This window comes from Takifugu rubripes, chromosome 12, assembly GCF_901000725.2.
Source record: "Takifugu rubripes chromosome 12, fTakRub1.2, whole genome shotgun sequence".
Lineage (NCBI taxonomy): Eukaryota > Metazoa > Chordata > Actinopteri > Tetraodontiformes > Tetraodontidae > Takifugu > Takifugu rubripes.
The window spans coordinates 13,173,205-13,193,151 of NC_042296.1; the positions used below are offsets into that span (position 1 = coordinate 13,173,205).

General features: G+C 51.2%; 2 protein-coding genes and 1 long non-coding RNA gene across 7 annotated transcripts; 2 read left to right on the forward strand and 1 right to left on the reverse strand.

The window, feature by feature from the left end:
- Positions 1-38: 38 nt before the first annotated feature.
- On the forward strand, positions 39-11,060 carry ehmt2 (euchromatic histone-lysine N-methyltransferase 2). Of its 4 annotated transcripts, XM_029844807.1 has the most exons (30): positions 39-109; positions 721-787; positions 864-1,004; positions 1,449-1,693; positions 1,866-1,911; positions 2,016-2,086; positions 2,870-2,986; positions 3,068-3,139; positions 3,394-3,514; positions 3,734-3,820; positions 4,083-4,219; positions 4,422-4,565; positions 4,637-4,956; positions 5,036-5,257; positions 6,090-6,172; positions 6,562-6,668; positions 6,847-6,969; positions 7,054-7,155; positions 7,228-7,248; positions 7,331-7,435; positions 7,519-7,551; positions 7,867-8,021; positions 8,202-8,369; positions 8,441-8,585; positions 8,707-8,784; positions 9,477-9,592; positions 9,885-9,971; positions 10,052-10,130; positions 10,298-10,473; positions 10,550-11,060. In XM_029844807.1, exons 1-30 carry the CDS (start codon positions 83-85, stop codon positions 10,728-10,730), a joined length of 3,576 nt encoding a protein of 1,191 aa, XP_029700667.1. In that variant the 5' UTR covers positions 39-82; the 3' UTR covers positions 10,731-11,060. The 4 variants fall into 4 exon arrangements, with proteins under 4 accessions (XP_029700667.1, XP_011615202.2, XP_029700668.1 ...); XM_011616900.2 differs by lacking the exon at positions 7,519-7,551; XM_029844808.1 differs by lacking the exon at positions 7,228-7,248.
- On the reverse strand, positions 11,036-12,637 carry LOC115251686 (uncharacterized). The gene is made up of 3 exons (XR_003890208.1): positions 12,172-12,637; positions 11,295-11,456; positions 11,036-11,208 (listed from the first exon to the last, which is right to left on the reverse strand). It is a non-coding gene; the product is annotated as an uncharacterized lncRNA (long non-coding RNA).
- On the forward strand, positions 11,462-19,864 carry slc44a4 (solute carrier family 44 member 4). Of its 2 annotated transcripts, XM_029844810.1 has the most exons (23): positions 11,462-11,631; positions 13,900-13,948; positions 14,067-14,140; positions 14,935-15,013; positions 15,113-15,212; positions 15,342-15,467; positions 15,555-15,615; positions 15,714-15,834; positions 15,924-15,929; positions 16,596-16,679; positions 16,762-16,874; positions 16,967-17,089; positions 17,168-17,267; positions 17,375-17,467; positions 17,558-17,651; positions 17,741-18,000; positions 18,321-18,415; positions 18,537-18,640; positions 18,745-18,818; positions 18,910-18,980; positions 19,120-19,214; positions 19,296-19,380; positions 19,454-19,864. In XM_029844810.1, the coding sequence occupies exons 1-23, from the start codon at positions 11,592-11,594 to the stop codon at positions 19,564-19,566; spliced, it is 2,160 nt and encodes a 719-aa protein (XP_029700670.1). In that variant the 5' UTR covers positions 11,462-11,591; the 3' UTR covers positions 19,567-19,864. The 2 variants fall into 2 exon arrangements, with proteins under 2 accessions (XP_029700670.1, XP_029700671.1); XM_029844811.1 differs by lacking the exon at positions 15,924-15,929.
- The last annotated feature ends 83 nt before the right edge of the window (positions 19,865-19,947 follow it).

Here is a 19,947-nt window from a genome sequence, read left to right on the forward strand (position 1 = left end):
GAGGCGGGGCGGGGCCAGCGGCGGGGTGGGGGGGCGGGGTCAGACTCGTGACGCGCCACGTTTGCTGCAGGACGTCGGAAACATGTCGGCGTTGGAGACAACGACAAAGGTAGCGAACTCCGATCAACGCTAACGGAATTCACCTCCGTTTAATGACCTGTTAACTCAACCTGGTGAAGCTAACCGACACAGCTGTCCTCTAGTTACAAATGCAGCCGTTTGGTAGCTTGAAATTAGTGTTTTGTAGCGAATGCTAGTCGGTTAGCCACTTTAGCATTTTTTGGAACTAAGTTGCTTCTGTCCAGTCTTAACTGTTTTTGCATCTGCTTAGTTAATTAATTAATTGATTGATTAATTCGAATGCACACATCGTTGCACGTTGTTCTATCACGTCCTTGGATGTTTGCATCATCCTGCTACAATGGAACCAACATCTTTTTCCTGTTTTCATGCAGTCAAACATCAGGCTCAGATTCCGGCACCTTTACTCCTGTTAGAATAAATGGGTCCGGATGAGCCAGGCCTTATATATATATATATATATATACACACACACACAGATCTGTGGCCTAAATTACTTAATTTTGCACTCTTACGCTCATTTCACACCATTTATTAATGAAAAGGTTTAAAAGATTAAATTGGAGTTGCGTTGAGTTCTTCCCCTGCGTTCACGTCTCACACTGAGGGAACTATTTTATTCTGCCGTTTCTCTACCAGGAGCCTCCTGAAGCAAATGACACAGAACCGTCAGAAGCGTCTTCACGTGGCGGCCCAATAACGGAAGGTTTGCTCGTTCCTCCTGATCTTTCACACATAAATTAACAGAAACTTGAGAGTAACAGAGAACATTGAACCTCCAGATGCAGCATCCACCTCGACCGCCATCAAGATGGAGTCAGCGGCCGACTCGCCATCGGTTTCACCCCAGAAACCCGTCAAAGACTCAGTCGGACAAGAAGGAGACAAGTTGTCACCTGCGTCCACCCTCAACAAACCCCCAGGTGAGACTCTGACCCAGCTATGGAGGCCAGCAGTGAGGTCATTCAGAGGTCAGAGTAGAGGAGGTAGATCACCCAGACCCAGAGGACGCCAGAGGACTGGGAGAGAGTCCACGGGGAGAACGTGCACAGGGATTGGAACCCAGCACCTTCTTGCTGTGTGGAAACAGTGCAACTGCATAGTTTGATCTCTAATCATGCAGCGCCACAATAATGATGCAGTGTAGTAGAACATGGAGGACGTTTTAGCAGGTTTTTGTTGCCACAGTAACGGTGTCGGAGACCCTCCGATGCGTCTGCAAGCAGAGGGGCGACAGTCATAGAACACATGAGCACATGCTAACGCTACCCAGTACTGTCGCTGCATGTAGCGCCAGGCTGGTGTGGACCTGCCGACACACTCGCTCACATCACAGTTGGAGCACAATGATATTTTTCTTCTTGCAGGTTATGCAGCAAAGTCGCTTCCATCCACATCCTCCTCTTCGCTGTCTTCCTCTCCTACATCTATAACTTTGTCCCCTGGAAGAGCAAAGATGAGTCTTTCTGGGCCTGCGGGCAGCAAACCCATCCCACCAAGTCCTTTCTCAACCTCCTCCTGTGGAACGGCCTCCCCGTCTCCCTCTGTGTCTCCTGCACCTCATAAGATCCACCGTGCTCGGAAGACCATGAACAGACCTCCACCTGGGCAGGTGAGGAGCCTCGGAGGCCGTTGGCCAATGTTGGTTTAAAAAGGAAAGTAAAGCAACAACGGTTCTGGTGCCGTGGTGGTTAGAATCTAAAGCTAAAGACAGAGACAGTGAAGGGACGGAGGTCTTTTTGTCCCGCCGTGTCGATCACTTGTGTCACCGTTGTCGTCCACAGATGAGCCACGTTGTGGCCCCGTTGGGATCTGCTGGCACGGAAACTGGTGAGTGGCCATCGATGAACTCTTCCCTATCAGGTCTGTTGAAACAGGCGACACGTTAGAAATGTGTAATGTTCTGTCTCGTCTTCCTCCCGTGCTTCCAAAAGTTGCCAAAAGGAGAAAATTGCAGAGTTTAAACGCAAAATCCGAGAAGTCTGCAGAGAACATTGAAAATGTGGTAAGATTCTGTTCCTGTTGGGGAGAAAGTCTGTGAACCTTTTGGAATTGAGTGGTTTTGTGATTGATCTCTCATCTTTGCTAACGTGTGCGTTGATGCGCCGCAGCTTCAGAAGGACACGTGGACACATGGTTGTGGTGGACGGGACGTCCCACTTCAGGCCAGGGATCAATGGGGGGGGGGTGTGGGTGTTGCAACAGGACAAGGTTCTAAAAATGACCTTTCGTCTTATTGAAGGCAGTGCTCCCCAACGCCCGGGCCGTGGGCCGGTACTGGTCCGCGGGTCGTTTGGTGCCGCACAGAAAGAATAAATAACTTAAATTATTACTGTTTATTTATTATCCGAGTCTGAACAATATTTGAAGAGTGAGTGAGTTCTTCAGAGTTGGCGCTGGCCGTATCGCTAAAGCTACGACGTAGAATCGGTCCTTCCTGCGACTAAAGACATCAGAGCGATGGCGGCGACCGAGGCAGCGCCACCGCCACCAGGTGGACCGGACATAAGCGACACGCCGGGTGTCCCCATCACCTGAGACGGCAGCGGCGGAAACGAGCTCAGCACTCGTTGCTTTAGCTCTGCGTCACCTGTGTTTTTAGGGCTCATTATCTCAGTCAAACCTCCCACTCACATCATCAGATCTCATTTTATGACATCATCACGAAGAAAACCAGGAAATTCCACCCGTTTCAAAGACTTTCTTCTATTTCCTCACATGGAATTCTCAAGTTTTGGTTGAACACATTGTGCATTAATTGTCGTCTTTGTTGTCTTTCATAAACAAGAGAGAAGCGTTCCACGCGAAAGCGGAGCCTGCCGGGGTCTCCGTGGAGACCAGTGGGAGCTCCGTGTCAAAGGAGGACGTCCAGAGTTCCAGTACATCATTCCAAGATCCAGAAAAGGTCTGTGGCCTTACTCAGAGCTGCCCTGTGAACAGGAGCCTCTTTTCTGGGTTCACGTTCTTTCTGTTCTGGTGGTTCTAGTTGGACGACAGTGGACCAGGAGCGGGGCGGCCCAGTAAAGACCTCGAGGGGCCGGTGGGCTTATCGGACCTTGTGAGTGCTGGGAGGAGTTTACTGCAGAACATCCTGAGCAGAACCCTCTTTGTTCTGTTCTTTTGGTTCCCCGTCTAGTAAACTCTCGTCAATGTTCTGAGTAATCCAGGCCAAAAGAAGCTTTTATCCAGCTTTTATCCAGCTTTTATCATTTGAATTCTCTTAATCCAAAGTTTTATTGTGAACATATTTACCTGTTAGCGTAACTCTGCGGGGGTCCATTTCCCTTTAACCCAGACCTGACTTCATTACAGAGAACCCAGTCTGGAACCCAGAGAGCCTCCCAGTGGAGACACGGCAGTGAGGAGCGCTCGTGGCTGCGGTCAGAACAGGACGGAGAGGGAAGCATCGCTGAGGTGGTGGAGACCATCGGAGGTGAGCCCCCCCCCCGGTGATAACACTACATTCAGAACCAATATGTTGAGCTCACCTCTGGTACCTGGACCAGCAATAGTGTCAGAAAGATGGTCAAATTCCTCCTTTCCGTTTGTAAGTATAGCTACAGATAGATTTTATCGTTAGTTATTGATTTTCAGCTGTTTAGCTGCATGTCTTAACGAGCCGTGGGTGTAATTGCTCGATGTTTCTGCTCAGCTGGAGGCACCACCGAGTACACAGAGGTTCCTCTGAGTGCTCTGGACATCGCTGCTGCTGACAGCCTCACGCTTTCGCCCCAGAATGGTGAGTTTGCACCACCAGTCGCTGAACTGGTGACGTTACAGTGATGGCAGAACGCCGTCAGAGCCCTGCCGACGTACCCTTGAGCAAGGTACCAAAGGTCACAAAGGGCCCAGCCATGAGCTGGGGTGGGGGGGGGCTGCCGGGGCGAATGATCCCGCCCTACTCTACATACATTTACACATTTTTAGTCCTGTTAGCATCAGAAAGCTTGTTTTCTCCTCTTTGATGCTAAAACTAGTGTCACGACTGGGTTCCTCTGCAGAGGGAAGTGACGGCGGAGACATGGACCGGCTGGAGGAGCTGCCCTTGTGCAGCTGCAGGATGGAGGCCCCCCAGGTGGACAGCACCAGCCAACCTGCCAGCAGAGCGTGCATGGCCACGGAGAGCATCAACGGCGCGGTTCGTCTCAGCTACGTCCAGCTGTGTTTGCTCAGTCGTCCACGTTGTTTGGCCTTGTTCACCGTTTGGAGCCTTTTACTTTTAAAAGGCTCCAAACGGTGAACAAGGCCAAACAAGCAGCAGCGTTTCATTTGGCAGCACCACATGTTTTTGCTCATAGATGTTGACAACTGCTAATTTTCTGTTCCGTTTCCGCTGTCAGCTGAGGGCTTGTACCAATCGGACGATTAAAGGAGAGACCATGCGGCCCTCCAGCCGGGTGCCTCTCATGGTGCTTTGCGAAGTCCACCGCTCGCATATGGTCCAACATCACTGCTGTCCCGGCTGCGGGTTCTTCTGCCTGGCTGTGAGAGGGCGATCCCCACCTATTCGTCCTATCCACAGTCCCTTCCTGCTTCATCTCCTCTCTCCTTGCAGGGCACGTTTCTTGAGTGCTGCCCAGACCAGCGCATCGCTCACCGCTTCCACCGGGGCTGCGTGACCGTCCTGGGCAGTGGTCGCAGCAGACCAAACGAGGGCGGCATGCTCTTCTGTCCCCACTGTGGGGAAGATGCCTCTGAGGCCCAAGAGGTCACCATCCCGTCCTTCCACTTGGCACCCTCATCCTCAGCCACCGTGGTCACCATGTCAGCCTCTTCCACGACCACCCCGTCCCTCCCATCCACTCCTACAGCGCTCTCACTCACAGCCTCAACGGGGGGGATGAAGGACGGCAAGATGCCTGAAAGACCCGTCAGGTGAAAGTGGATGATCAGCTTAATTCGATCATTTTAGATTGTATTTTTCTTAACTGCATTGCTATTTTCTGCCTTTCAGTGCACGGATGCGTAGTCACGGATTGGTAAGAGAGGAGGTGGAGCAGCAGCCTGTCGGCTCTGCTGCAAATGTGGAGACGCTCGTCCCAGCAGAGGAGGGAGTGGACAGCGTGGGACCGTCCCTGTGTTTGCCCAATGGAAAACCCATCAGCCCCAGCGCACTGCCCCCTGGCGCCAGCAGGGCAGCACTGCAGAAGGCAATCCTCACGCAGGAGAGTGAAAGGTTGGATGTTTGGATTCCATCTCCTCTTTTGTCCTTTCTGTTTCATTGAAGTTGAAGATTAGAAAACGGACACGGTCACATGTGCCTCTGTGGGGCTGTTGCATCTCAAGCAAACTGCCTCTGAAGCCGTTTTCACAGGGTCTTTATCCAAGGCCACAGTTGGAAAATTGACCTGATGCTCTGTCAGGGGAGGCTGGAATGGAGACCAGCTCGGTGGGTGACCCAAAAGAGACGAGATCTTCATTTCAGGATTATTTCTTGTTATTTTCCTCGCCTGCAGTTACGTTAGAAAGCAGAGTCTGCAGCTCCTGCACATGGACTCTGTCAGTTAGTTAGTTAGTTAGTTAGTTAGTTGGTTAGTTAGTTCTGTGGCCGTCGTCAGTCGTAGCGGCCGCTCACCCTCCAGCGGCAGGTGGATGCCTCTGTCGTCCCCTTGGATGTGAGCAGCTCCTAACGGGCCACCGCCCCCCACAGCTGACAGCTACATCGCCCATGCAGCTTCGTCTCCACGGGTGGTGTCACGCGCCGCTCTAGCAGGACTGTGCTCCATTAGGGCGCCAGGCGTCAGTAGGGATGGAGAAAGCAAAGTTAGGAATAACGGCAGGGGTATGACCCCAGAATGACCCCAGAGCGCTCTGTCCCTCAGAATCCTCGTGTGCTCGTGAGACGGTTCTGTAGAAAATCCTCCTGGAAAGACGCTGGAAGCTGTTTTCCCCTTCAGGTCATTCAGGGGTCACAGGCGACATCGGCGGTGTTCAGCCTGAACATTCAGCGCTTCCTCACCGACTCTGGTGGCCTCTCTGGACTCATAGTTACTTGTTTGATTTGCCAGGAAGAAGAAACTGAGGTTCCATCCCCGCCAGCTTTATCCAGCGGCAAAACAAGGAGAGACTCAGAGAGTCCTGCTGATGCTCAGTAAGTGTCTCCATAAGTACAGCTAAACTCAACGTAAGAGGCGTGTGTTTAAACACTCCAAATGTTAACGGAGGCTTTTCAAGTCATGAAAGAAGGTCCAGCGGGAAGAACAAGAAGAACATTATTTTACAGAAAAGAGAATATTGGGCAGCATTTTCATCCCAAACTGAAAACTGCTTCTGTGGTTGGAGACGAGCAGCTTCTTCCACCTGTGCACAGGTGTTCCAGCCCAGGGCGCCATCACATTTTTCCATGGATGTTAATTATGAGGTTAAACTCTGTTCACAGTTTTAAAAGCCCAGCTGTCATATTTCTGTCAGCGTCCTGAGTAGCATATGTACAGTATGTTGGTGTGAGGTGTGAGTCCTAAGGCCGTGTGTCCCTCACAGTGGAGAGCATCGACCCATCGTACCAGCCCGACGCTCAGAACAAGCGCTGCGCTCTTCACGCTGCGGCGCAGAGAGGCCTGCTCGACATTTGCTACATGCTGGTACAGGTGAGACCACACTTTGATGAGATGCACCCCACATTGTGGGAAAGGCCTTGAAGGCGCTGACCTGGGGTCCAGGAGGCGTGGCCTCCCCGGTGGGACGCGGGTCCCCCAGGACTGGATTTGGGCACCCCCTCCTTAACCCAACCCAACCCTAACCCTAGGTGGTCTTATTTCCTGCCAGGCGGGGGCCAACGTGGATGCGCAGGACAAAGACCTCCGGACTCCTCTGGTGGAAGCCATCATCAACAACCACATCGAAGTGGCGCGATATCTGATCCAGAGTGGGGCCTGTGTCTACCATGTTGTGGGTGTCTGCACCTCCTTTAGACGCCAGTGTGAAGCCAAAGGCTTGTGGCGCTAATTCAGTCTCCCTGTCCTTGGTGTGAAGGAAGAAGATGGATATACTGGCCTCCATCATGCCGCCAAGTTGGGAAACCTCGAAATAGTGAATATGCTTCTGGAGACGGGGCAGGTTGACGTCAATGCACAGGTAAGGAAAGATACAAATGTCCCTGAATCACGCTTTTCAGCTGTTTATGTCAGTCTCTTTCCTGCTCACAAGGCTTCTTTCTCACATGAGGAGGCAGGAACACACACGTAGTCCATCAGCACGGCTCAGTAAGGTGAATTTACTTCAAGTTTCTCTTGATATTTGTTGGTTTCAGGACAGCGGGGGCTGGACGCCAATCATCTGGGCTGCTGAGCACAAACACCTGGACGTGATAAAAGTGCTGCTCAACAGAGGAGCTGACGTCAACATCGCAGATAAAGTATGTGTCTAGTTGGACGCAAGGTGTGAAACGGCTTATTCGCTCTGCCAAAAAAACACTTTGCTTTCCAATTATTTGTTCAGCCTTCATGGGGACATTTTATGCCTTGCCGAAATGTAAGCCAACATTTTCTAAACAACTATTTTTGTCTTTTTTTTTTCAAATTTATTTTATTTATTTTTGAAGTAAACTTGGCAATGCAGATGTGTCATTTTGGCCACCAGGTGGCAGTAGGTTTAAGCACAATGAATGGTCATTTCTTTCATTTCAATCAAAGTCTTTCATGTAATTAACGGTTAATGTGTTGTGGATTGAGTCATAAATGATTTCCACCCTAATGAGTTTCATCATCTGCTGTTTTTCACTTTTCCCAGTTTGATACAGTCGTTGAAATGATTTCAGGCATCATGTGGGTGTCCTGTCTCCTGTAGGAGCTCAACGTGTGTCTCCACTGGGCGGCGTACGCGGGCAGCGTGGACATCGCCGAGCTGGTCTTGAACGCCGGCTGCTCTCTCAGCTCGGTCAACACGCACGGGGACACGCCGCTGCACATCGCCTCCAGGGAGGGCTACCTGGAGTGTGTGAGGTGAGTTTGGGTTTGAAGCTCCTCTCACTTCCCACTTGCTTTCTTCAGTTTGAAAGACAACAATTTTTCCAGGGAATAGATTTAAACATGGAATTTTGAAGTAAAATGAAGTTAATCACAATTTGCTGTAGGTAACAAATTCATAAACTCTGGGTGATTCAATGATTATGGGCTCTTCAGGTTGTTCCTCTCCAGAGGGGCCGACATCGACATCATGAACAGAGAAGGAGACACTCCTCTGACCCTGGCCAGGCCCGACTCCCCGGTCTGGGTGGCCCTCCAAATCAACAGGAAGCTGCGGCGGGGGATCTCTAACCGGCTGCATCGCACCGAACGCATCATCTGCAGGTGGGTTAGAAAGGGGGCGGAGGTGGAGTTCTGCTTTGTTTCTGCCTGGAAATATCTGACTTCCTGTTCAGTGACATTGCGCAGGGGTACGAGAACGTGCCGATCCCCTGTGTGAACGCCGTGGACGAGGAAGGCTGCCCCTCGGACTACAAATACGTTTCAGAAAACTGTGAAACCTCTGCAATGAACATAGACCGAAATATTACACACTTACAGGTAAGTAAGTGTCCACATGTGCCAATGTCCATCCCATAATTCTGTTGAAAGCCTTTTATTCTTGTGGCTCGTACAGGAGAATGTTAACGAGCCTTGGGTTGTGTGATTCTCCTTCCTGCAGCACTGCAGCTGCACTGACGACTGCTCCTCCAGCAACTGCCTGTGTGGCCAGCTGAGCATCCGCTGCTGGTACGACAAGGTCAGAACCTCCGGCAGCAGCACCAGAGACCTCAACCAGCCATGATCCTCGCACTAAAGAGCCTGAGCCTGACCCTGACCCTGACCCTAACCCCTGACCCTAACCCTAAACCCTAACCCTGACCCTAACCCCTGACCCTAACCCCTGACCCTAACCCTGACCTAAACCCTAACCCTGATCCTAACCCTGACCCTAACCCTAAACCCTAACCCCTGACCCTAACCCTGACCCTAACCCCTGACCCTAACCCTGACCCTAAACCCTAACCCCTGACCCTAACCCTGACCCTAACCCCTGACCCTAACCCTGACCCTAACCCCTGACCCTAAACCCTAACCCTGATCCTAACCCTGACCCTAACCCTAAACCCTAACCCTGACCCTAAACCCTAACCCCTGACCCTAACCCTAAACCCTAACCCTGACCCTAAACCCTAACCCTGATCCTAACCCTGACCCTAACCCTAAACCCTAACCCTGACCCTAAACCCTAACCCTGATCCTAAACCCTGACCCTAACCCTGACCCTAAACCCTGACCCTAACCCTAAACCCTAACCCTGACCCTAAACCCTAACCCTGATCCTAACCCTGACCCTGACCCTAACCCTGACCCTAAACCCTGACCCCGGTTTTTCCTCAGTAATTTACTTATTGGATGAGCAGCATCACCCTTTTTTAAATGTGTTCTCAGGACCAACGACTACTTCAAGAGTTCAACAAAATTGAACCTCCTCTCATATTTGAGTGCAACATGGCCTGCTCCTGCCACCGGGCCTGCAAGAACCGGGTGGTCCAGTCAGGCATCAGGTGAGAGCGCCAGTCTGAGCGCTGCAGCACGGGTGCAGCACAGGTGCAGCACAGGTGCAGCACAGGTGCAGCACAGGTGCAGCACGGGTGCAGCGCGGGTGCAGCGCGGGTGCAGCGCGGGTGCAGCGCGGGTGCAGCACAGGTGCAGCGCGGGTGCAGCACAGGTGCAGCGCGGGTGCAGCACAGGTGCAGCGCGGGTGCAGCACAGGTGCAGCACGGGTGCAGCACAGGTGCAGCGCAGGTGCAGCACAGGAAGGACCAAATGACCCCAAAGGGACTTTCTGCCCCTCAGGGTTCGTCTGCAGCTGTACAGGACGGAGAAGATGGGCTGGGGGGTGCGAGCGCTGCAGGACATCCCTCAGGGGAGCTTCATCTGCGAGTAAGAGGCCTCCGCCAGCAGCAGCTCAGGTGCACGTGCACGTGCACGCCGCCATTGAGCCGTTTCTCTGCTGCCCTCAGGTACGTGGGAGAGCTGATCTCCGACGCCGAGGCCGACGTGAGGGAAGACGACTCCTACTTGTTTGATCTGGATAACAAGGTGAGCCTTTTGTTAACGTGAGTCAAACGCAGTGTTTAATGAATTCAAAGGAAACCAACATGGAGGATAAATTAATCCTGGGACCATCGGTGGTGCTCGCCGTGTGCTCGCGCCCCAAGGTCACAGCAGTGACGGGTTCTAACTTGGACACATTCTGTCCTCTCTAGGACGGGGAAGTGTATTGCATCGACGCCCGCTACTATGGCAACATCAGCCGCTTCATCAACCACCTGTGTGACCCCAACCTGATCCCCGTGCGCGTGTTCATGCTGCACCAGGACCTGAGGTTCCCTCGCATCGCCTTCTTCAGCTCCAGAGACATCCTGAGCGGACAAGAGCTGGGGTAACGGCTTCGCGCCATCCTCCGCACGTCGCAAATGCTGCTGCACGCTTTTCACCGCCTTCGCCTCCTGTCTTAGCTTTGACTACGGCGACCGCTTCTGGGACATCAAAAGCAAGTACTTCACGTGTCAGTGCGGCTCGGAAAAGTGCAAGCACTCGGCCGAGGCCATCGCCCTGGAGCAGAGCCGGCTCGCTCGACTGGAGGCGTGTCCCGAATCCGGAGGCGACTGTGCCGTGACCGTGGTGGGAAACGCCTGAATATTCCCATCGTTGGCGACGTGATGAGTCTCTCAAACGCGTTTCAGCATTTTAGAACAGATATCGGATGCTTATTCCATCAGTTGGTTTTAACAGAATAACAGTTTAACATTTATTATTGTCATAGCGTTGTTCTGCTAACACACACACACACACACACACACACACACACGTTGTCCATGTTTAACCACACGTTTTCTTTCCTTTTCTATGTATGTTTGTTGTATTTTATGTAATAAATTAGCTCACATGTCAGTTTTTGTGTGTCTAATGTGACCATTGTGTTTCTGAATTGAAGTTCACCACCTATTAAAATGATCTTTTGTGGGAGTTAAGGGTTGGAACTTCAATAACATCGCCTGTTTACTTTTGCTGGTTAGTAAAGTAAACCAGTAAAGGGCAGCACCTGATGCTGGAGCAACCAGTTGGATCCAGTCTGATGAAATAAAACGAAGATGAGTCGCTCTTCCATCAATTCCTGGAACATAATGAAGTTAAACATGTAAAAGTGAACTGATGTAGACTATCAAGAGTTAGAAACGGCCCTTTATGCTGCATATTCACCCAAGTCTGAGGAGTCTGGCTTCGTGTTGTTAAAGCATAAAACTCGCAGTAACACGCGTGTTTCGGGTTTCTGAAGTGTGTCGCGAGTGACTCCTCCTGTCTGTGAAGGAGCTTTGTTAGAAGGTGCGCATCCCTGCACAGGTGCGCTCGTGACGTCACCACCTAGTTACAGGAAGAGAGAAAGATTTCTCAACTTAGTTACTGAGTGTGTTTGTCACCGACGGGCTCGGGCGGAGCTTCGATTCATGCAGCTTTTTAGGACTTATTTCATTTCATAGAAGTTTTATCCGCAGGAAAATGGGCAGGAAAGAGCAGCCGAGTGAAGATTCCGAGTATGGTGAGTGGTGGACCGAACCTGCAGCCTCTCTCGTTACCGAACTATTTACTGTCTCGCGTTCGACCCGGTTCTAATAAATCAGGTCCGACTGTGCGTTTTGTGCTCATGTTTCTTTAAGTGTGATGAGATTCGTCTCTTTTTGGGATGATTTGGAGCAGATTTGGGCCCCAGAAGGTCCTTCAGAACCAGAACCTGATTTACAACCATGATTAGTTCGTTTCTACTAGTGGAAGGTGGAATATTGTTAATGACTAACCTGTTTATGAACGTTACATGTTTAACGAGCCAAATAACCATGAGGAAGCGACGGAGGAGGAAGAGAGCCGATTTCTCTAATCCGTGCGTGCGTGTGCGTGCGTGCGTGCGTGTGTGTGTGTGTTGCGTCCTTGTTGACTCTGGGAACGCTGGTGTATTGATGAAGGTGATGCTGTTGCAGCTTTAGGAAGGCTTCAGTAAACGAAGCCTCCCTGGAAGCAAATATCAGCTCCCTCATGGTCACATCCCACAGGTGAAGCACCTGATGACAGGTTGGAGGCCCACCTGTTTCAGCTGCCCGGGCCTCTTTAACGTGTCACTTCCTGCTCCATTTCTGAGCAGTGGCGCTGCTGTTTTCACCACCAGGGTGGACCTTTGCCCTCGCGGTTGTTTTAGACATCAGGTCGTTTCCTGGAGTTTCACCAGGCTGAGCTTTCAGACGAATGTGTACAGGCGGACCGATGTGGGCCGCAGAAGCCCAACCTGGTCCAGAGCAGATAAAGGCTGCAGGGAACTGTCTCAGTTGGGAAATCTGTTGAACAAATGTGGAAAAAATGACATTTGGTGTTGAGATTGGTCACTCTTGATGAAGATGGTGGTGGTGATGAAGATGGTGGTGGTGAAGATGAAGGTGGTGATGAAGATGATGGTGGTGGTGGTGATGAAGATGATGGTGGTGGTGGTGATGAAGATGATGGTGGTGGTGGTGGTTATGAAGATGGTGGTGTCATCTAGGTTCCAGCATTTCACACTTCTGGAGTTCTTTCTGGTAAATTTACATAAATGTTGTTTTCCCAGATAAAGAAGGAAAGATTTGACCTTTATTAGTTGCTCAAATGTGCAGCTTTTGAAACTTTGAAGCTGTCTTTGATGTCTTTGACACTGTCTTTGATGCTGTCTTTGATGTCTTTGTTGCCTTTGATGTTGCCTTTGATGTCTTTGACACTGTCTTTGATGCTGCTGATGGGTGAAACCAAAGATGCTGCAGATTCTGACTATACAGTAAAGTCTTGTGTTTAGTCCAAGGTTCAAGGTTGGAAAACGATTCCGCCAGTTTTTACGAGAATATAAAAGGAATGTGTAATGCGGGAACGCCACATTTCCACGTTGCCCTTTGAACGCAGCAGAATGTTGCAGACGGGAAATCTGACACGACTGAGGCCGATCAACAGGTTTCTCGGTGGAGGAAACTTGGTGTGTTTCCGTGCGGCTCCGTTGCCGAGGAACCGTGCAAATGTCGGGGCTCAAACGTCCTGCTAGCATCCTGCTAGATGAGTTGTGAGTCGTCACCGGAGGAGCTCGTTAGCCTCTGAACGCCGTCACCTTCATGAGCAGCTCCCCCCAGGATACCTCTGGCTGCTCCGGGACTTGACCCCACAACCCTCCGCGTCTCAGCTCGGTCACCTACAGACTCAATTTACAGCCATAAATTAGCCAAGAAATAAACTTGTTTCCACTTTGTCGTTCGGGTTTTTCCAAACAGAGGATGTGATTTCTTTTAAAGTTGATTTTAGCCTAAAACTGTGAAACGACGGCTGTGTGTCGCCACACCGGTCCGAGACGTGTTTTTCCTGTTCTTATATTCGACACATTTTCTTCTTTTAAAACAACTGAATTTTAAATGACATTTAAACAGCTGCCGGCGACGGTGAGTGGGTGTGTGTGTGTGTGTGTGTGTGTGTGTGTGTGTGTGTGTGTGTGTGTGTGTGTGTGTGTGTGTGTGTGTGTGGGGGGGGTGGGGTGGGGGTGAGGGGGGGTTGTGGGGGTGTGTGTGTGTGTGTGTGTGTGTGTGGGGGGGTGATACCGATACCATGTGACTCAGCACTTCTCATTCCGTGTTCTTGTGGGTCCATTTTAAGTGGACCCGACTGTTCAGGAACCTCGTTCTGATGTTCTACCAACTCTTTGGACACCAGTGTCGCAACACCCTGAAAGAATCACATCAAAGCTGTTCTCTGCTTTGATGTGGCGTTTCTGAACTAAGCCTCATTTCCTGTTTGTGTCCATTTGCAGGAGAGCCTGCTCACTTTGACCCAATGTTCACTGGACCCATTAAAAAAAGGTGAATTTGCTTAATGCTGCTTTGCATCGTGTGTGTGTGTGTGTGTGCGTGCGCGTGTGCACGTTCATCAGCAGGAGCAGCTCATCTGTCATCAAACGTGCCTCTCTCTCGTTAACAGAGGCTGCACCGACATCGTTTGCTGTGTCCTCTTCATGGCCGTCGTCCTGGGCTACTTGGCGGTCGGGATTTTAGGTGAGCGAATGACGAGCTGCTCTCCCGGGATCCTCTGTGATCCGTCAGTGGGCGGCGCTGCAGCTGCTCAATCACACACTCGTCTGCTAACGAACGTTGAGCCGTTCATTATCCCTCTCTGGTGAGTCCGGCCCGGTCTTCATCAGGTTAATCACTTGACGTGATTTACAGCTGCGACTGGTGCCAGGACCGGCTCAAGTCGGCCCTCTTGATAAACTTTGGACTATAAACCATAAAAATCCAGGTCCCGCGTCCGTTGAACTCTCCCGCTGTAGTTGCTCCGCCAGCGTCAGGAAATTCACTGATTTCCTGTTACTATGAACCATCCCAAATCAAGTCAGCAGTCTTTAAACTCAGGAAAACCTACCAGTCGTTTGGAAAACCTGATTAATTAAATTAAAGATGGTCACCGTGGGAACACCTTTAATGCCTGCGTTTCCCCAAATGCTGACTTTAAGGTTCCACCCGCTGGAAGACGTGTTTCCTGTTGACTTGTGGTGATTAAAAAAGCAGGAATGTGACCAAACATGAGTTTTGGTCATGAACTGCAGCCAAAACTCAGGACACGGAAACACGAGCATCCTGGGTAATAGCACCCCCTCGTGGCGACCTCGAGCTACAACTTTATTCACTTAATTGTAACAATCGTTAACATATTTTACAATAATTACCATAGCCCCGCTTACATTTACAAGTGTGACTCAAACTTCAGGAGTGGGACGTCTTGAGGCGTGTTCATCATTATTCTTTCATCTTTGCACTTTTTCCTGACCTCTTTGAATGTGTGTTCTCAGCTTGGCTCTATGGAGACCCCAGACAGGTTCTTTATCCAAAGGACTCCACCGGCTGGTTCTGTGGCATCGGGAAAAATGCGTAATTTGCTGCATGTTTTGATCTCTTTGATGTGACGGCGTAATTTTACTGTATGTTTTGATCTCTTTGATGTGACTGCTTCCTCTCATGTCTTTGCAGAGACCGACCCCACTTGTTTTACTTTGACATTCTCAAATGTGCCACAACATTCAATGTGATGGCAGCTGCTCTGAATGGCCTCCAGTGTCCAACCACACAGGTAACCTGTGTCCCGCCTGTGTCCCGCCTGTGTCCCGCCTGTGTCCCGCCTGTGTCACGCCTGTGTCCCGCCTGTGTCCCGCCTGTGTCACGCCTGTGTTCTCACACACTCTTTTTTCTCTACCTCTAGGTGTGTGTGAAGAGCTGTCCTGACAAATTCTGGCTCATACCACCAAACAACTTTTTATTGGACCCGTCAGCGGTTTTTAACCAAGACCTTTGTGTTCCTTCCTTTAATCTGTCAACTACTGAACTGGTGAGTTTATCATTAGCAACCGAAGACGCAGGTGTCTCATCTGCCATACATTTGCTCTGGATTGTTCATCAGAATCTGGTCTTCTAGAGTGTTAAAGATATAATGGAGAAGGAGCTGTGCCCCTACTTCCACATACCTTCAACACCTGGTGAGTGAACCTGCACACCTGCACACCTGCGTCACCTGGAGCAGCGGTGGCGACGCGATCCAGCTGGACCAGCTGTTGTTCATGTTCTCTGCTGGCAGTGCTGGGGAGATGTTTGCCCAACATCACAGCGTTGGCGGCGATGCCGTCAGACTTCACTGGCGTTGGGGACCTACAGGACTCGGTGGAGGCCACGGTGAACATCATAAAGAACAGCACTGGGTGAGACACAGGTGATGTGCAGCCTTGGCGGCACGGAACAAGTCTTGTTGCGCTTTATTAACCCGTTTCTGCCTGTTCCTCTCTACCAGCCAAAGGTCGGTGGGTTCTTGTATTAATGAGTAGAGTAGCGGCTGGTTGTGCCGGGGCTTTGGTGTGTTCATGCTGCCGTAGGTGTGGGGGTGTGGGGGTGTTGGTGCAGTCACGCTGCTGCTGAGGGTGCACGGTTCACTCTGCTTTTAAGTGTTTCTCATCTGTCTAATTGGCAGCTCAGTCCGGCGGGGGCTGGGCTGAGGAGCCGAGGGTTCTGGGTTCGAGTCCCAGGGCAGACAACACATGGACGGTGGTGTTCTGGTAGTTGGGGGAGGTGCCAGCACACCTTAAGAGCACTGCCTCGGTACCCTTGAGCAAGGCACCCAACCCACAACTGCTCATCTAGGGCCCTGCTGGGGACTCATCCTGGGGGGGGACCTGCCTTCGCCCAATGTGGAGCCTCACCGGAGCCTGGAGGAGATAAAGTGGTGAAGAGGAGACGAGATGTTTCTCATACCCTTCGTATTCCTGTAATATTGGCAACAAGAACGTCCGAGTTCCCCCCGCCCCCACCCCCCAGCTGCCCCCCCCCCATCCCCCACCCCCCTCTGCCCCATCCACCCCTCCACAGCCCCCCCTCTGCCCCATCCACCCCCACCCCCCTCCACCCCCCCAGCTGCCCCCCCCCCCCTCCACCCCCCCATGGCTCCTAACAGCATTTGTCTCCTCAGGGACATCGTGAATGGTCTGAGTGCCAAGGACATAAGTGTCCGGATCTTCGAGGACTTTGCGTCGGCGTGGCCCTGGATCCTGCTGTAAATGAGGTTTTTAAAAGTTCAGCCTCCACAACCTGTCAAAGCAAATAAGTGATGCTGGTTCTGCCCCCTCTCCTCTCAGGGGGCTGGTGCTCGCCATGCTGGTCAGCATGCTGTTCCTGCTGCTGCTCAGATTCACGGCGCCCGTCATGGTGTGGGTGCTCATCGCCGGACTCCTGGCCGCCGGAGCTTACGGTAAACTGAAGGAACCCGTTGTCCTCATAGATTCCTCCACGGCTTCCTCGGCTGTGCTGGCAGCAGCGAGTGAGATGTTGTTTCTCCTGCAGGGATTTGGCACTGCTACTGGGAGTACGACAACTACAAACAGCTGTCTGCCTCCATCACGGACGTCGGCTTCACCACCAACTTCAGTGTTTACCTGCAGGTTCAGGAGACCTGGCTGGCCTTCTGTGAGTCGGGCCGTTCGTGTTGCCCTGGTGCCGTCGTGTGGGCGCCGTAGTGATGGCTGCTGCGTGATCTGTCCTCAGTGATCATCATATCGGTGGCCGAGGCCGTCATCCTCCTCACGCTCATCTTCCTGCGCAAGAGGATCCTGATCGCCATCGCTCTCATCCAGGAGGCCAGCAAGTGAGTGGAGCTGCTGCTCAACGTCCCTCCGCCTGAGACACGTGTCACTTCCTGGACAACCAGGATGTTTGCGGAACTGTGTGTGTTTACGCGTGTGTGTTCTGCAGAGCCATCGGTCACATGATGTCCTGTCTTCTGTACCCTCTGGTCACCTTTGTTCTTCTGCTGGTGTGTGTTGCCTACTGGGGAACCACCGCCTTGTATCCTTCTACTTTGTGGGCACAAAGCTGTGAAAATGTTTGAGACTGTTGCTGAAGGACAGAAGAACCAGTTGTTCTTAACCTTTGTAGATATTTGGCCACTTCAGGAAACCCCATCTACAGGATAGTGGCTCTGAACTCCAGCTGCTCACAGATCAACGGTTCTGTGGACTGTGACCCCGAGGTAGAACCCGTCGGACCTCGTGGTCGTCTGGTGAAACCGGACCAGAATGAGTCTTCCATGTATCCAGTCTTTCCTCTGCTCCCCCACAGACCTTCACTCCCTCAGATTATCCCGAGTGTCCTTCAGCCAGGTGTATTTTCATCAAATACAATGATGAGGGCCTGTTCCAGAGGAACCTGTTTAACCTGCAGATCTACAACGTGGTGGCCTTCCTCTGGTGTGCTAATTTTGTCATTGCCCTGGGCCAGTGCACCCTCGCCGGGGCGTTCTCGTCCTACTACTGGGCGTTTACCAAACCAGACGACATCCCCACGTTCCCCGTATGTTCCAGCTTCATTCGCTCCCTCAGGTAGGTTTTTGCACCGTCATCACCGTGACAACAGCACCAGGTTCCCACTCAGATTTCTCTTTCCAGTTTGTTGGGTAAATCCTTTAAGAATAGCTTGGACAGAAAGACCCAGTTCCTGTCTTCATCAAATTAACGAATGTCATGAACATCACGCCGTAACCTGAACCGTCCCACGTGTTCGGGAAGGTGATCGACAGCTGCCGAGAGGCCGGTTCAGGTCCAGGTTCTGGAGGTTTCCTTGCGTTCTCGCCACAATCTAACGATTCGTGGAGAAAATGAAGAGAAATACAGGAATAACCGACAAGATGTCCTGGTTCTAGATACCATGTGGGATCTTTGGCATTTGGAGCTTTGATCCTGACCCTGGTGCAGATTGTCCGGATCATCCTGGAATACATCGACCACAAGACCAAATGTAAGATGAATGTTTGACTCGACCTTTCAGCCTTTGCAACAGTAGGAACACCCGGGGAACCACTGAAGCTCAGGGGAACTTCAGGGTTTCTGATAAATCCCGTCTTCTCTGGTCCTCACAGCGGCGCAGAATCCGTGTGCTCGCTTCCTTCTGTGCTGCCTGAAATGCTGCTTCTGGTGTCTGGAGAAGTTCATCAAGTTCCTCAACAGGAACGCCTACATCATGGTTTGTTGGCCTGAAATGGCCCTTTCAAGGCTCCGCCTCTGCCAGACGTAGCAGCAAACATCCAGGTTTCATTGGCCTCCAACACCCGTTTGTTCACCCTCCAGATCGCCGTTTACGGGAAGAACTTCTGCGTTTCTGCCAAAAATGCTTTCATGCTTCTCATGAGGAACATCGTCAGGTTTGTGCTGTAGAACAAGGTTCTGTCTGCTGCCAAGGTTAGCCAAGGTTAGCCAGGCTGCTAACACCGCGGGTCACCTCTGCCCCCGCAGGGTCGTGGTGCTCGATAAAGTGACCGACCTCCTGCTGTTCTTCGGGAAGCTCCTGGTGGTCGGAGGAGTCGGTGAGGAAAGATGTTGCACAGCTGACGACGTTTAGACGGATTCCGTCACACAATCATCCCAGTCTCCGATTAGTCCAGTTCTTTTTGAGATGTTGTGAGAGCCACCATGAAGACACTAAAATGAAGACGTCTTTTCCAGGAGTTTTGGCCTTCTTCTTCTTCTCTGGGCGGATACTGTTGCCGGGGAGCAGCTTCCAGTCTGAAACGCTGAACTACTACTGGATGCCGATTATTGTAAGTTACGGACGCTCTTCCTGTCGTAGCCGTTGAGGCGGCAGGTCACATGACTCCACGTGTCTCCGCCCATCTGTGCAGACGGTGGTGGTTGGAAGCTACCTCATCGCTCACGGCTTCTTCAGCGTGTACAACATGTGTGTGGACACGCTCTTCCTCTGCTTCCGTGAGTGAACGCCTCCTCATGGTGACCCTCAGAAACAGAAAGGCGGTTTGACTCCAACGTTCTCCCGTTTCAGTGGAGGACCTGGAGCGGAACGACGGCTCCCTCCAGAAGCCCTACTTCATGTCCAGGAACCTGATGAAGATTCTGAACAAATCCAACAAGGCAGCAGCCAAACGTAAAGACTGAAGATGATTCCAGCATTTCAGGTTCTTTTAATCTGGAGTTTGTCCAAAACCTTTTGCTGATTTTGCACTTTTAATTTGTTTTACATGTGTTATTACGGAGGGTCGACGGGTCTAAACATGCTCGTTTGTGTACAGGTATCAAAATTGCTGTTTTAATCCCATTTTAAAAACTTCCTTTTCTTAAGTGATTTGTTTATGGACCTAAAGATCCAGTTGCTTCTTTTTAGTGTATTTGGGTGATTTGTTAGAATCGATTGGAAAAAAGTTATTATACTGAAATAAAGATGTATCGATCTTTATCTGTCCGTTAGTCGACCCGTCCCATCAGGGATTCTGGTTTTTGTAAACCACCAGAGTCCTTCCAGGCTGCATGTTGGTCACA